The sequence below is a fragment of the Chelonoidis abingdonii genome, chromosome 26 (genome assembly GCF_003597395.2).
Source record: "Chelonoidis abingdonii isolate Lonesome George chromosome 26, CheloAbing_2.0, whole genome shotgun sequence".
Taxonomy (NCBI): Eukaryota; Metazoa; Chordata; order Testudines; family Testudinidae; genus Chelonoidis; species Chelonoidis abingdonii.
The window spans coordinates 9,617,889-9,631,308 of record NC_133794.1 but is presented as its reverse complement, the minus strand read 5'-3'; the positions used below and the strand labels follow the sequence as shown (position 1 = coordinate 9,631,308).

The 13,420-nt window shown below is 65.5% G+C and overlaps 1 protein-coding gene across 1 annotated transcript; it reads right to left on the bottom strand.

Annotated features, from left to right (window-relative positions):
* Positions 1–13,191, bottom strand: ESYT1 (extended synaptotagmin 1). Its single transcript, XM_075061214.1, has 28 exons — positions 13,155–13,191; positions 12,922–13,056; positions 12,398–12,471; positions 11,983–12,055; positions 11,319–11,408; positions 10,759–10,814; positions 10,346–10,469; positions 10,093–10,269; positions 9,811–9,893; positions 9,583–9,631; positions 8,593–8,682; positions 8,125–8,217; positions 7,856–7,927; positions 7,472–7,558; positions 7,235–7,384; positions 6,851–7,003; positions 6,389–6,565; positions 5,862–5,944; positions 5,584–5,632; positions 4,053–4,123; positions 3,655–3,763; positions 3,429–3,575; positions 3,171–3,343; positions 2,672–2,770; positions 2,007–2,138; positions 1,786–1,891; positions 1,644–1,693; positions 1–1,163 (listed from the first exon to the last, which is right to left on the bottom strand). Exons 2-28 carry the CDS (start codon positions 13,018–13,020, stop codon positions 1,130–1,132), a joined length of 2,700 nt encoding a protein of 899 aa, XP_074917315.1. The 5' UTR covers positions 13,021–13,056; positions 13,155–13,191; the 3' UTR covers positions 1–1,129.
* Between the last annotated feature and the right edge of the window lie 229 nt (positions 13,192–13,420).

Here is a 13,420-nt window from a genome sequence, read left to right as displayed (position 1 = left end):
TCGGTCAACTCCTCACTTTTATTGGCAGAGGCGGGTTACAACGGTGCTGGCCTGGCAGGTGCGGGCCCGGCCTCACAGGCAGCGGGGGCGCCCGGCTGGCACCGGCCACGTGAAACATTCGTGGTACAAACACTCAAAAAGCAGAGTCTTCACAATACAGATAAATACGGCGCGAGAGTTTTTGGCTTGAGCAGGGACCGGCGCCCATGGGGAGGGACCAGGGCATCATCCAGAGGAATCTACCTTCACCCCATGCCCGGAGGGGGGCAGAGCCCTTCTGCCCTGTGCAGCCGGCGTAGAGTCCGCCTCTCTCCCCCCTGAGCCGGCTACTTTTAAAACAAGAATTAAAAGGCACGTGAGATAAATAACATAAAAAAGCCGAGAAACTGGCACAAGGAAATACAACAAAAAGAAAAACAAGGCGAGGACCTTGGGGAGAGCGAGACACGGGGCCGGGGTCCAGACCCTTAGCAAAGAGCAGGAGTGGCTGCATTTCACAGTGGGGCCGGGGGGTTCTGTGCTGGAGCTAGGAACAGGGTCGGGAAGGAATCTTTCCTTCTTGGGGCGATAAACCCCTGTGGTTCTCGCTGGGCAGGACGGGATCCCTGCCCTCCGTGGGGTCTCACCCACACCCATCACCCTGGCATCTGGGTTGCTCTCTCTACCACACTGCAGCAGCTCAGCCAGAGCCCCCCGTGCTGAGCAACTCCCACCCTGCGGTGCCATCCGACAAGGCCTCCGTTTTGGACCAGGCATGTGGGGTTCTTGGGGGGGGGAAGGGGGAACCCCGTCCTGCTGCCCGTCCCCTGCAACATCTGGGATCGTGCTCAAAAGCCGGTGCCTGCTGACAAGGCGTCAGGCCCCTGCCTGGCTCCGCCCGTGGGTCCATTTTCTTTGGTCAGTTAAAAGGCAGGTTGCATTTGGCATCCCTGATCAGTGACGCAGGGCAGGAAATGGGGGGGGTGCGACACCCCTGTCCACAGCCTCCCCCCAGTGTCCCCGCCCCCATGGCTTTACACTGAAGAGAACAGAAGAGATGTGAGTGCTCTGAGCCAGGTAAGCGAAGGCTGGTGCCAGTGGGGGTGGGGGTGGGCTGGGCCCTGCTGGGAAGCGGGGGCTGTCAGGGGGACTAAGAGCTGCTCCTGTTGTCTTTCAAGTTGTGCCTGCAAGATCAAGGGGGAAGAGCATGAACGGGTGGGGCAGCTGCCTCCAGAACCGCTCCCCCAGCCCAGATCCCCCCCCATGGAGCAGGTGTCTTTGCCGAGCCGAGCTGGGCGCCCGCTGCTTCTGGCCACAGCGCTCGGGGTCCCCGATGCAGCCGAGCCCCCCTCGTCCTTCCTGGGGAGCCTGAGATTTTTCAGGGCTGGGGGATGCGGGACATGGGGCCCCATTCTGGAGGGGGCCCCGCCCTGGCTGGGGCCCTGCGCTGCTCTCCCTGGGGGACGCCACCCCACAGCAATCAGGGAGCCCCACTGGCCCTGGACTTCGCAAGGGGGACCCACCTGCTCTCCCCAGAGAGGGGGAGAATTCCCAGACCCCGCCCCCCATTGTGGCAGCTGGGGGGAGAGGCAGGGGAGATTCCCAGACTCCCCCATTGCTCAGCTGGGGCAGAGGGTGTTCCCAGCCCCTTCCCCCCTACTCACCACTGGGCCTTGACCTGGGCCAGGTCCATCTGCGACAGGTCAAGATGCACCTGGGGGGTGAGAAGCAGGAGTCAGGTGATTGTTCTTCTCCCCTCGAAACATGACAGCCCAGCGGTAACCATGGCGATGGTCCCCCCCTTACCTTCCCCAGGGGCTCCTTCTCCCGGGACATGAAGGAGACGCTGTTTTTGACGCAGGCCTCGAGCTTCCTCCGGGTGGCCTCCTCCAGGGGCAGTTCCCACTCGAACCTGCGGGGGAGGGGGCGGGGGGGGGGAGACAGAAGTGTGAGGGGAGCCTGGGGACAGGTCCCACACCAGTGAGAAGAGGCCTTCCCCGCCCAGCCCCATCACTGCCCCCCATCACCTCTCACTGAACTCGGGGTTCAGGGTCCTTTTCCGCACGGTGGTTTTCCTCTTGGTCATGCGGTTCTTGTCGGGCAGGAGGATCAGGGAGACGTAGGGGTCGGGAATATCCTTCGAACTGGCCCTCAGCTTCCTGGGGAGGTGCAGGAGGGGGACACACACAGTGCGAGGGGGTCAGAGGGCAGCAAAGCTCTGCCTCCCAAGCCGGCCATCCCGTTGCTGCAGAGACGTGCCCAGAAAGCCACGGACGGGGGCTGGCGCCAAGCTCTTGGGAGGCCCCGTTGGGTGCCCAGCCTGCATAGGGATGTGGGGTGAACCCCAAACGCCCAGACCTTACAACTGCTGGTAGGGAACTCCAGGCAGGGGGATAATGAGCACCCGGCACCTCCCACCAGCTCCAGCCAGTGGTGGGAGATCCTGGAAGCCCTGGGGTCACGCCTGAGTTGGTCCTCTGGGAGCAGGGAGAACGTCGTGCCCGTCCAGCAAGCTCCACATGGCTCAGGGCAGCTGGTTCCGTAACGGGGCTGAACCAAGCCCCCCGCCAGCCAAGAGGAACTTAAGCTCATACGGGGCAGCTGGAGAACCCAAGTGTCCTTGGAAACCGCCCCCCCTGGCCCTGAAAGGGGTCCCGACATCTCCTCATCGCCATGCCCAGCCCCCCATTACCTGCAGGAATGTACGATGACAACTAGCTTGCGCTCATCCATGTGGTACCAGACTGTGAGTTGCAGCTGGCCCAGGGGGCCCTCCACCAGCTCCGAGTTACTGTGCAGGAGAGAGGGGGCAGCGTTATGGGGGGGCACCGGAATCCTGCCTGTTTGGGTGGGTGCATTATTAGCAGTAATATGGTAGCACTTAGAGGCTCCAGCTGAGCCTCTTTATGACATGAGCTTTATTAGCGGCATTACAGTAGCACCACTGTAGTGTGCCCGTTATTAGTGGTGTTACGGTAGCCCCTAGAGCCCCCAGCTGAGATCCGAGCCCCATTATATCATGCTTGTTAGTAGCAGTATTACGGTAGCCCCCCAAGTGGCAGCTCCTGGCAGTGCTGGGTTGAGCCCAGGGAGGGCCCCAGGGTGCCCTAGGAAAGGGTTGGGAATCCAGAGGGCCAGACTCTGCAGCTGCACCCTGCCCCCCTCAACCCCCCGACTCGGGCACCCCCCACCTGTCCGCGTGGGTGAGGCGCTGGCGCAGCTCCTGGGCAGGCCCGGCACCCCCGGGGTCCCCGTCCTCCCCGACGTAGAGCTCCAGCTCCGACCCCCCAGGGGGGCTCTCGGCCTCCTCGCCAGCAGATGGGGCGCTGCGGGGCTCCACCCCCGAGTGCTGGGAGACCAGGATCTGGGGGGCGGGGAGAGACAAGGGGATCAGAGGGGTTCAGTCTCCAGTGCACCCAGCCCCCCCTCAGCCCCGCCGGGCGACTCACCCCGAGCTGCACTCGCAGCAGGACCTGGCTGCCGGGGCCGGCGCGGCTGAGTGGGAACCAGCGATCGAGCGTCAGCGTCTCAGCTGCCAGCAGCTGGGTGAGGGGCAGGCTCAGCGACCCCAGGCCCTGCCCCCCCTCGTCCTTCACCTGCGGGCGGGACAGAGCTCAGGTCTGGCTCAGACAGTGGAGAGGGGGGTGGGGGTGGGGGGGGCGCTTGGAAATTTACCTGCAGCTCCAAAGAGACCTCCACGTGGGGGCGCTTGACGAGGAAGGAGAAAGCCTCGTCCCAGATGGATCCGAGGTGGAGGTGGCCGGTCTGGAGGGGTGGGAGGAGCCTGTGAAAGTAGAGAAAGCCAGATCCCCCTTCCAACACACAGGGGCCCTCCCACATAAGACCCCCTTGGGCACAAGTAACCCCCCACTCCCAACACCCCACTCCAACCACCTGTCTCCCAATGCCTCTCCCTCGTCGCAGCAGCCCCCAGCATCAGGGCAAGCCCCCAGACCATCCTCCCCGGCCCCACAGGAACCCCCGCTCCCCCATACTTGTCCATGCCTCTCCCGTCTCCGGCAGCCCCCACTTTGGACAAGCCCCACACTGCCTCTCCACGCCTGCCCGTCTACTTGCTCTTGTAGGAGACGTTCCGGACGGAAAGGCTGACGTAGGCGCTGGGGGGCTTGGAGCCCTTCCGGAGCTGGGGAGAAAGGGAGGTGGTGAGATGGAGGAAACCAAGGGGGGCAAGCCCCATGGCAGCTGGGCCAGCCCACCCTTCAGGACCAGACAGTGGGGTGCACAACAGGCTGTGTCTGAGATCCCCAGCCTGGGGCCACGGCGGCTGCAAACCAGGGATACTCACTGCCCAGCACCTGAGAGGGCGAAGCGGGAGGCCTGTGTGAGGCTGGGAACCACAGGAGTCCGAGGGGAGGGCCATGCGCTCACCCGGCAGGATCGGACCGCGCGTCCAGGAAGACGGAGAGCAGGCAGAATGACACGCTGCGCGCTCCGCTGGGTCTGGGTCAGGCTGTTCACCATCAGCACCTGGAACGGAGCCAGCGTGAGCCGCGGCCCGGCCCGGGGGGGCCAGTGCCAGGGGCGCGCCCAAACAGCGGCAGGGGGGGGGCCTGGCACCCCCACCAACAAAGGGCTGACCTTCACAGGCAAGCCGCTAGCGAATGCAGCTAGCCTGCTCTCCCTTCCCCGCATCCCCCCGGCCCCCCAGCTCTGCATGGTCCCCTCAATGCGACCCACAGCTCCCTGCTACCCAGCTCTGGGCTCCCCCTGCCCGCCAGTCTGCTGGTGCCGCTCACTGCCGACGCGCGCAGCCCCTGCAGCCAGCCAGCCTGGGCTCCCCCCGCCCCAGCTCTGCCGGTGCCCCTCACTGCCGAACCTGCAGCCCCGTGCTAGCCCACAGTCTGGCTCCCTCTGCCCCCCCCCCAGCCCTTCGGCCCGGTGGCGGGCCCCCTCACTGCCGACTACCGCAGCCCTTCTAGCCCAGTCCTAAGCTCCCCCTCGACAGAGCCCCCAAGCTCTGTCAGTGCCTCTCACTCCTGACTACGCACCCCTCCACTAGCCAGTGACTGGCCCTGTCTTGGAACGGCATCCCGCAGCCTGAGCGGTGGCAGCTGTGACCCCGGGATCCGGCTACACAGCAAACCCTGGGCCAAAGCACCTGCCCACACCCTGCAATCGAGGGCTGGGGATCTCAGGGAGTCAACACCCAATGGGGTCCGGTGCTCAACTCTGCTGTGGGGGGCAGTGAGCCTGAGCTGGACCTCAGCAAGCTCGCTGTCGCTTGTGACATCTCTTGTGTCCTGAACCGCCTCCGCCGTAGCCGCTCCTAAGCCCACCGCTAGCCCAATCCCCCTCAACGGCTGAGAGCTGAATGCCACGCCACCTCCCTCGCACCAGCAGCTGTCCCCCTGCTCCAGCCCATAGCAGCCTGCCTGGGATTGCTGGGGCCCCCCAATACTGCTCAGCTCAGCGCGCCGTTGGGGTAGGGGCCAGGCACTCCAGCCTCACGGAAAGGCGGCCAGATTCACATCTCCGAGGGAGCCACTGGAAGGAAGAGAAAGGCAGCAGGGGTCAAGATCCCCTGCTGCCCCACACCCCAATCCCCCCCATGCCCCCTCCCCCCGGTGGCCCGCAAGCTCCCACCTCGTCGATGAACCGGCTCCTCAGGACTCGCTTCAGGGGGATCTTACACCTGGGGGGAGAACACAGGTCAGTCTGGGGGGCGGGCCCCCTCCAAAGACGAGTCGTGTGCCGAAAGGGCCTGCAGACCAGGCAGAGGGTGCAGAGACACCCTGGCGGGGGCCCAGCCACCCCCCGAACCAGGGAACCCCACAAGGACACGAGTGGGGAGGGGGAGGCCAGGAGCCCCAGTTTGATTCTTTCCCCTCCCCCGCCTGGTTCCGGTCCCAGTCCCGACCCACCTGCCCAGGAAGTCGTCCTTGTCGATGTCTTTGTCGTAGATCTCGAACTCCACCTCCTGGCCTGGGATCTCGTTCACAACGACCTGGGGGAGGGTGGGGGTCACCAGAAGCCACCACCCCCCGGCCGTGGTCCTGCTCCCAGCACAGACCGGGGGGGAGTGGGGGGCTGGGAGCCAGAACTCCTGGGTTCTCCCCAGCTCTGGGAGGGGAGGGGAGTGGGGCCTAGTGGGTTAGAAGCGGCGGGGGGACCGAGCCAGGACTCCTGGGTTCCATGGCCAGATCTGACCACTGCACGACCTTGGGCGGTCCCCCCCTTTATGCTGCTCCCCCATCTGTAGAATGATGGATGGGACCTCCCCTGCCCCTCAGGGGTACTCAGGGAAAAGGTGGTGGTGGGGGAGAACATCTCTCTGCCCCCTCCTGACCTAGGCAGGCTCAGCCCCGCTGGTCCCTCGGAGCCCCACGGGAAGGGGAGAGGCCTCCCTCCGCTCTGCTCCCCAGGGCTCTCCCCAGCCCGCCCTCCTCACCTCGTAGACCTCGTTCCAGCGGGGGCTCAGCTCCTCCTTGATGACGTGGCTGCGGAAGCTCTGCCCACCCAGCCGCACCTTGGCATAGGGGTCTGACTTGCCCCGGATCATGCCACCCATAAAGTTATCCTTGGCGATGAGATTCTCGGCTTCCAGCAGGTGAATGCAGATCACGCTCTAGGGAGGGAGGGAGAGTTCACGTGACCTGCTTGGGGGCAGGTTCCCCCCCATAGCCGCCCCCGACGCTGCACAGGAGAGCCCCACCAGCCAGCCCTAGGCTTGCTGCCCCCGTGAGGGCTAGGTCTCCATGGCCCAGCGAGCGCACAGCACCCTGGACTGGATTCGAACCAGTCACCTCGCGGTGCAGGGCTCGATGTCCCAGCACCCCACCGGAGGGGCGGATTGTGGGGCCCATACATCCCGTGGGGGGTGAGCACATCCCCCACCCCCCTGCAGCTGTACCTCGGTGCCAAACTGGGCATCGGGGCTGGCTCGGCTGGGCCGGGGTGGCATGTCCACACTGCTGCCAGCAAAGGTGCTGGTTTCCCCGTCCAACTGGCCCGGGGCACACGGCCGGGGAGTGTTGCAGACCTCGGGGGCGTCCAGGAACAGGATCTGTGAGGAGAGTGGCACTGGGCGTCACGGGGGGACACGACAGACACGACTGCCTGGTGGGGGCAGCTGGATGTTAACAGCCCTGGGGTGCCACTGGGAGAGGGCCAAGGAAGCTTCTCAGCAGAGCTGGGATCAACCCCCCTCCCTGGGGGCAGCTGATGGTGGCTGCAGAGATCTCAGCTGCTGGGGGACAACCACCCCCACGAGATCCACCCCCCGCCCCGGCTTCACCCGCATGACGAGCTTCATGTAGATGCGGCTGCCTGGCCCCGAGTTCTCCAGCTGGAACCACTGGTCCAGCGTCAGGTCCTCGGCACTCAGCAGGCGGGACAGGCGGATGCTGAGCGAGCCCAGGCTGGTCTGCTGCGTGTCGTCCTTCACCTGCAGGGGGCAGAAGGGCTCCCGTTACAGGGGAAGGGGCGGGGCTAGAACCAGGGGTGGAGCTGGTAGCAAGGGGGCGGGGCCCACCTGGATGTCGATGTCCTGATTGGCTGGGTCCTGGAGGAAGAAGCGGAAGGCGTCCTCCCAGACTGGGGAGCTGGTGTTATAGACAACCTGGGGGGGAGGAGATGGGGCTGGGTTACAGCGCCTCCTGCTGGGGGAGGCTGGGGCAGGAGACAGGGGCTCCCCACAACGCCCCCTGCTGGGACCCCCAACCAGATCCTGCCACTCCCCACAGCACCCCCTCTTGGGAGCACCCCCAGCTCCTGCCCCTGCTCCCACAGTGGCCCCTGCTGGGGGAGGCTGGGCCAGGAGGAGCTGGGGGCTCTGTTTCGGCACTGCTCTTTCTGCGACCCCCCCATCACACAGTGGCCGGAGGGGGCTGGCGGGGGCCCCGTAGTCCTGGCTCACTCTGCTCTCCCGCGTGATGTCCTGCACCGAGAGCTGCACCATGGGGTTGGGCTCCTTGCCGGACTTCTTCAGCTGTGGGGAGACGGGGGGGGGGGGGGGTCACTGACAGTAACCAGGGGCCAGGACCCAGCTTGGGTCCTCCCCCTCCCCCCAAAACACCCTCCCCCCCAATGTGCTCCCCCAACCCTCCAGGGAAAAGCCCCCCGAGCACAGATCCCCTCCTCCCACTGCCCCAGACAGCCCCCCTCCCCCACGGCGCTGATACTCACGGGAAGCTCCTGGGCCCGGTCCAGGTAGACAACCAGGATGGCAGCCGACGGCGCCTCCGGCTTGGAGGAGATTCCCCGGTTCCTCTGGAGGACCTGGGGCAGGGAGAGAGTCACCCCTGAAAGCTCTGGCCCAACAGACCCTCCCATTCTTGTCTGCCCAGGAGTTGGTCTCCCCCAACACCCCCATGGATCTTAAGCTGAACTTATCCATCCTCGCAACCGCCCTGGTCTCTGCACAAATGGAGGCTGTGGTCAACTGATGATGGAATCCCAGAGCTGGGGAGAGAACCCAGGAGTCCTGGCTCTCAGCTCCCACCCCCCCTCGCTCTAACTACTAGACCCCACTCCCCTGCTAGAGCTGGGGAGAGAACCCAGGAGTCCTGCCTCCCAGCCCCCTGCTCTAACCACTAGACTCCGCTCTTCTCGGTCCAGTCCCATTCCGGGGGGGCGGGGGGAGCCAAGTCTCACCTGCTCCAGCTTGGAGGCATCGGACAGGAGCTTGAGCCACTCCAGGCGCAGGTGGAGCTGGCCCCGGCCACTGTCCTGCAACGGGAACCACTGCGGGGGGACAGGACATGAGTCAACCCCTGAATCCCAGAGACTCCAGCCCCCCACTTTCCCCCTCTGCTCCTTCACCTCCCTCCTGAGCCCCGTCTGTCCTTCCCCAGCCTCAGCCCCCGTGCCCCTCACCTTGCTCCATCCACTCACCTCCCCACCCCAAGAGGACCTCTCTGACCTGCCCAGATCCCCCACCCGCCAAGCGTCTCTCAGAGCCTGGCAGCAAACAGGTTTCTCGGCCCGGAAAAATTTTCCCGCCCCAAATTGGGAGAAAAAGTCAAAATCTTGAACATTTTTCCTGAACCGGGGTACTCAGCCGGCCTTTTCCGAAGCCAAACGCTGGGACTGACCCGATGATCCCGCCCCCTCGTGGCGCCTGGCCTGGCCCCCCGTAGCTGGAGCCATCTCCCTTCCCAAGTGTTCCCAGGCGCCCCCCCCGCAGAGACGCTCTCAGCCAACCCGCCTCTCCCAGGGGAAACGTGGAGTCAAGAAATCCCCAGCCAGCTCCCCTACCTCCGCACCTGGCGGGATGCCCCCCAGATTCACCCCCCCCCGCAGCCCTGCGGTCCCCAAACCCACCCCAATTCCCTCCTGCCGCCCCCTCCACCCCAGATCCATGCACACCCCCAGCCCTGCAGTCCCCAAACCCACCCCAACTCCCTCCTGCCACCCCATCCGCACCCAGATCCACACATACACCTAGCTCTGTCATCCCCAAACCCATCCCAATTCCCTCCTGCCGCCCCCTCTGCCCCAGATTCATGCACACCCCCAGCACTCCCTCCGTCGCTGCCATCCCCAAACCCACCCAAATTCCCTCCTGCCGCCCCAGATCCAAGCACACCCCCCAGCCCTGCCGTCCCCAAACCTGCCCCAACTCCCTCCTGCCGCCCCACTGACCTCCTCCAGCACGTGGGCCTTCAGCACCTCCCCAAAATCCAGCTTCATCCTGGAAGGGGCGGAAGTAGATGCCGTGAGTGCCCAGCCAGAACCCGCTGCTCGAGGGGGGGTTGAATCTGGCCCTGGCCTCCCCCGTGGCTTCAGCCCTTGTGGTTCTGCCCAACCCCAAAACAGGCTCACCCCCCGACAGCAGATCCTGGCCTGGTGCCCCCCACCTGTGTCTCTCACCTGCCCAGGAAGTCGTCCTGGTCGGGGTCCTTGTCAAACAGTTCCACCTCCAGCTCCTGCCCCGGCACCTCGTGCACCACGAACTGGGGAGGGGGGCAGAAGAAGTGGGAGGGGTCAGTGCATGGGGGAGGTGCGCAGCCAGCCCAGACCCACATGCACCCCAGCCAGGGCTCGGTTCCCTCTAGTGCCTGGGCCAGGGACGGCTCTCGGAGAGGCTGCCCAGTGAGTCAGGCTCGGCGCCCCGAGTTCGAGTCCCGCCAGCCGGCCGTGGGGCGCGCTCACCTCGTACATCTCGTTCCAGGTGGGGTTCAGGCTCTCGTCGATGACCTGGCTGGTGAAGACCTGGGTGCCCACACGGACGAGGGCGTAGGGGTCCGACTTGCCCTCGATCAGCCCCTTCACGTACTTGTCCTTGGACTGCAGGTCCCTGGCCTCCCGGAGGTGGACGCGGACAATCCCCTGCGGAGTTGGGGGGAGAGACTCAGCCAGGCCCTGGCACCCTGGCCCCTCCCCCCGGGCATGGTGCCGTCCTTACCCTGGGCAGCGGGGAGCGGAGCTGGGCCACGTCATGCAGGTCGGGCACCAGGGGCACCAGCAGGCGGTTGGGCAGCACCAGGAAAGCCGCGATGGAGTCCATGATCATCGAGTCCGACAGGGAGCTGGGGGGGGGGAGGGGGACACGGGCAGAGCTCAGCCGGCTGGGCCAGTTTCCCACCAACCCCAAAACGTGGGGGGGTGAGCGCCCAAGGAATGGCTGGGGGATGGGGGTGTGGACACAGCTTGGGGGGTTTGCAGACCCCTACTGGACAGGGAATCGACAGAAATTGTTAAGAATCCCGCTGCCTCTCCCCCGTTGCCTCCCTGCCCTCCAATCCCACTCCCTGCTGCGTGGGGCATTGACTGGGCATGGGGCCCCCCAGCGTGGGGGCGGGGGTGGCACGGACTCACCTGAGCCCTGGGATATCCAGGAGGTTGGTCATCCCCGTCCAGTTAATGTCCAGAGTCTGGGTGGGGGGAAGAAGCGAGGGGGGGGGGGTTAGACTCACCAGCTGCTCTCCCCAGCTGGAGGGCACACTGGGAATCCCAGACAGATGGGGTGGGGGCACTTCTTATCAGCACCCCCCCCCAAAGGCATCTTGGCATCTCCTGGGGGCCCCTTAGTCAACCCCCTGCGGCCAGCGAGCCAGAGCCTGGGCCTGCCCCAGAGAGGGAGCCAGGCTGGGGGGCAGAGGTGTGTGTCTGGGGAGGGGACCGTGGGGCTACGACACGTCCAGGGACTGACACCCCCACAGCCCCCAGTTGCTGCACTGGGGTGGGGGGAGCCTGGTGCTCAGAGCCCAGGGGAAACCCAAGTCTATCTGCACCTCCAGACCGGAGAGCGGGTCCTGCCCCGGCACAGATCTCCGGCCTCTCACCCTCGTCCCCAGCGCCCCACACACTCCTCAGCCGGGGGGGGCTCGGAGCCGGGTCTCCGTGCGGCCCCCAGGCATGGGGGGGGCTGTACTCACGGGGCGTCGGATGAAGAACATGGTCAGGGCCCCCACGATGGGCATGTCCCCGATGAGGGGCTCCAGGATGACACGCAGCACCCCGTGCAGCTGGGGGGCGAGACAGAGAGTGAGCGCCTGGCCCCCCCGCAGACTTCCCCCACCCCAGGAACTCCACCATGGCTCCCCCAGCTCCCCCCCTCCAGCAACCCCCACCTCAGCAACTCCACCACCATCTTCCCCCACCCCAGTAACTCCCCCAGCTCCTTCCATCCCACCAACCCCCCACGAGTCCCCAGTCAGCTCCCCTATCCCAGTAACTCCCCCATGGCTCCCCCAGCTCCCTCCCTCAGCAACTCCCCCATGCCTCCCCCAGCAACCCCATCACCTTCCCGCACCCCTGCAACCGCCCAATGCCTCCCCCAGCCAGCTCCCCAATTCCAGTAACCCCTTCACTCCTCCATCCCAGTACCCCCCTGCCTCCCCACCACCATCCCCCCACCCAGGCCAACCCCCCCCACTCCTCCCCCAACCAGGCTCCCCCATCCCAGCAACCCTCTCAGCCTTGGCTAAGACCGTGGGACGCACTGGGTCCTGGCTGGCGCCTGTCCCAGCAGTGCAGTGAGGGCTGGCCCCCGATCTACACCCCCTGCCCCGCTGGGCCCGACTCGCAGGCTTGTCTCACCTGCATCCCCTTCACCCCAGCCTTGCAGAAGAATTTCTTCACCTCCACGTCGATGTGCACATCCCCCACATAGCTGCAGAGACAGGAGCATGAGGGGCACCCACCCCGCTTAACCATTCGCATGCCCCTCACTGTACCCCGGCTCCCCCCCAGACCAGGGACCATCCTCTCCCTAGCAGAGAGCCAAGACCCATCTCCCCGCTCCCAGGCACTGCACAGGGCAGCCAGGACCGAGGCTGCAGGCCACAGACAGGCCCTGCGGCCCCTCCTGGTGAGATCCTGGCCCCCGCGACCAGACCCTTGGCCCAGAGAGGCAGGGGCTGAGAACTGGCCCATTCGGCACCCAGCCGAGTCTCTGAGCTGCGCTGCCAGGGCTGGCTGCTAGGGGGCAGCGCGGAGGCAGCCAGCTCCTTACCTGATAGTCAGGTCCAGCAGGATTTGCTTCTTGTTCTGGCCAGTGTGAACATTCACGCCCATGACCCTGAGGGGCTGGATGGAAGCAGGAGGCAGCCGGTTACGGGAGCATGACCCGCGCCGCACCGCGCCGGGGAGATCCTGGCTCCCCAGAGGGCTCGGATGCTGAAATGCGGCTGCTTCTGGGGTGGGACATGGCAGCTGCTTAACAAGGCCACGTGCTGCGGGCAAATTGAGGGGACAGACGTGCACCCAGCCCATGTGATGGGGAGGGTCTCCCCCATGCTCGTAGGGGGGCTGCTTTAACAGGGCTGGGGTCACTGACTCTGTGCACCCCTGGGATGCCCCCGCCCCCAGCTCCATCTGTCTTGGCCTGCAGCAGGGAGGGAGCAAGACAGAGATTCCCTCCTGCCCCGAGCCTCAGCCAGCCCTCCAGGGCTGCATGTGCTGCTAGGCTCAGCAGCAGCTTGGGAGATGTGGGCTGGGGGTGAGGTAGGGGCCCAGAGTGTGGGGGGGAGGCCCTACCTTCTCGCCCATGTCGACCTTGGTGAAGGTGAAAGTCTGCAGGTGGGTGCTGGAGGCACGGATCATGGGGGCGATGTTCTCCACCAGCAACTTCTCCATGTACTGCCCAAAGAAAGGCCAGGCCTGGGCCAGGATCTGCAGGGGGCATGTGGGGGGCAGGGGTGTTAGCTAGGGGGCAGAGTCAGCCCCACCCTGCCCCCCACGGCTGACATGTACCCGCTCTTCGCACTCACCTTGTTGAGCCATTCGGCCTTCTCCACGTCCGGGAAACTGACCTGCAAAGGCAGACAGAGCCCATCAGATGGCTCAGGGAGGGGAGTGGGGGCTGGTGGTTAGAGCGGGGGGAAGGGCTGAGAGCCAGGACTCCTGGGTTCTCTCCCCAGATCTGGGAGGGGAATGGGATCTAGTGGGTAGAGCAGGAGGGCTGGGAACCAGGACTACTGGGTTCTTGTCCATTCTGTGACCACAGGTAAGTCTCTTTCTCTCCCTCAGTTTCCCC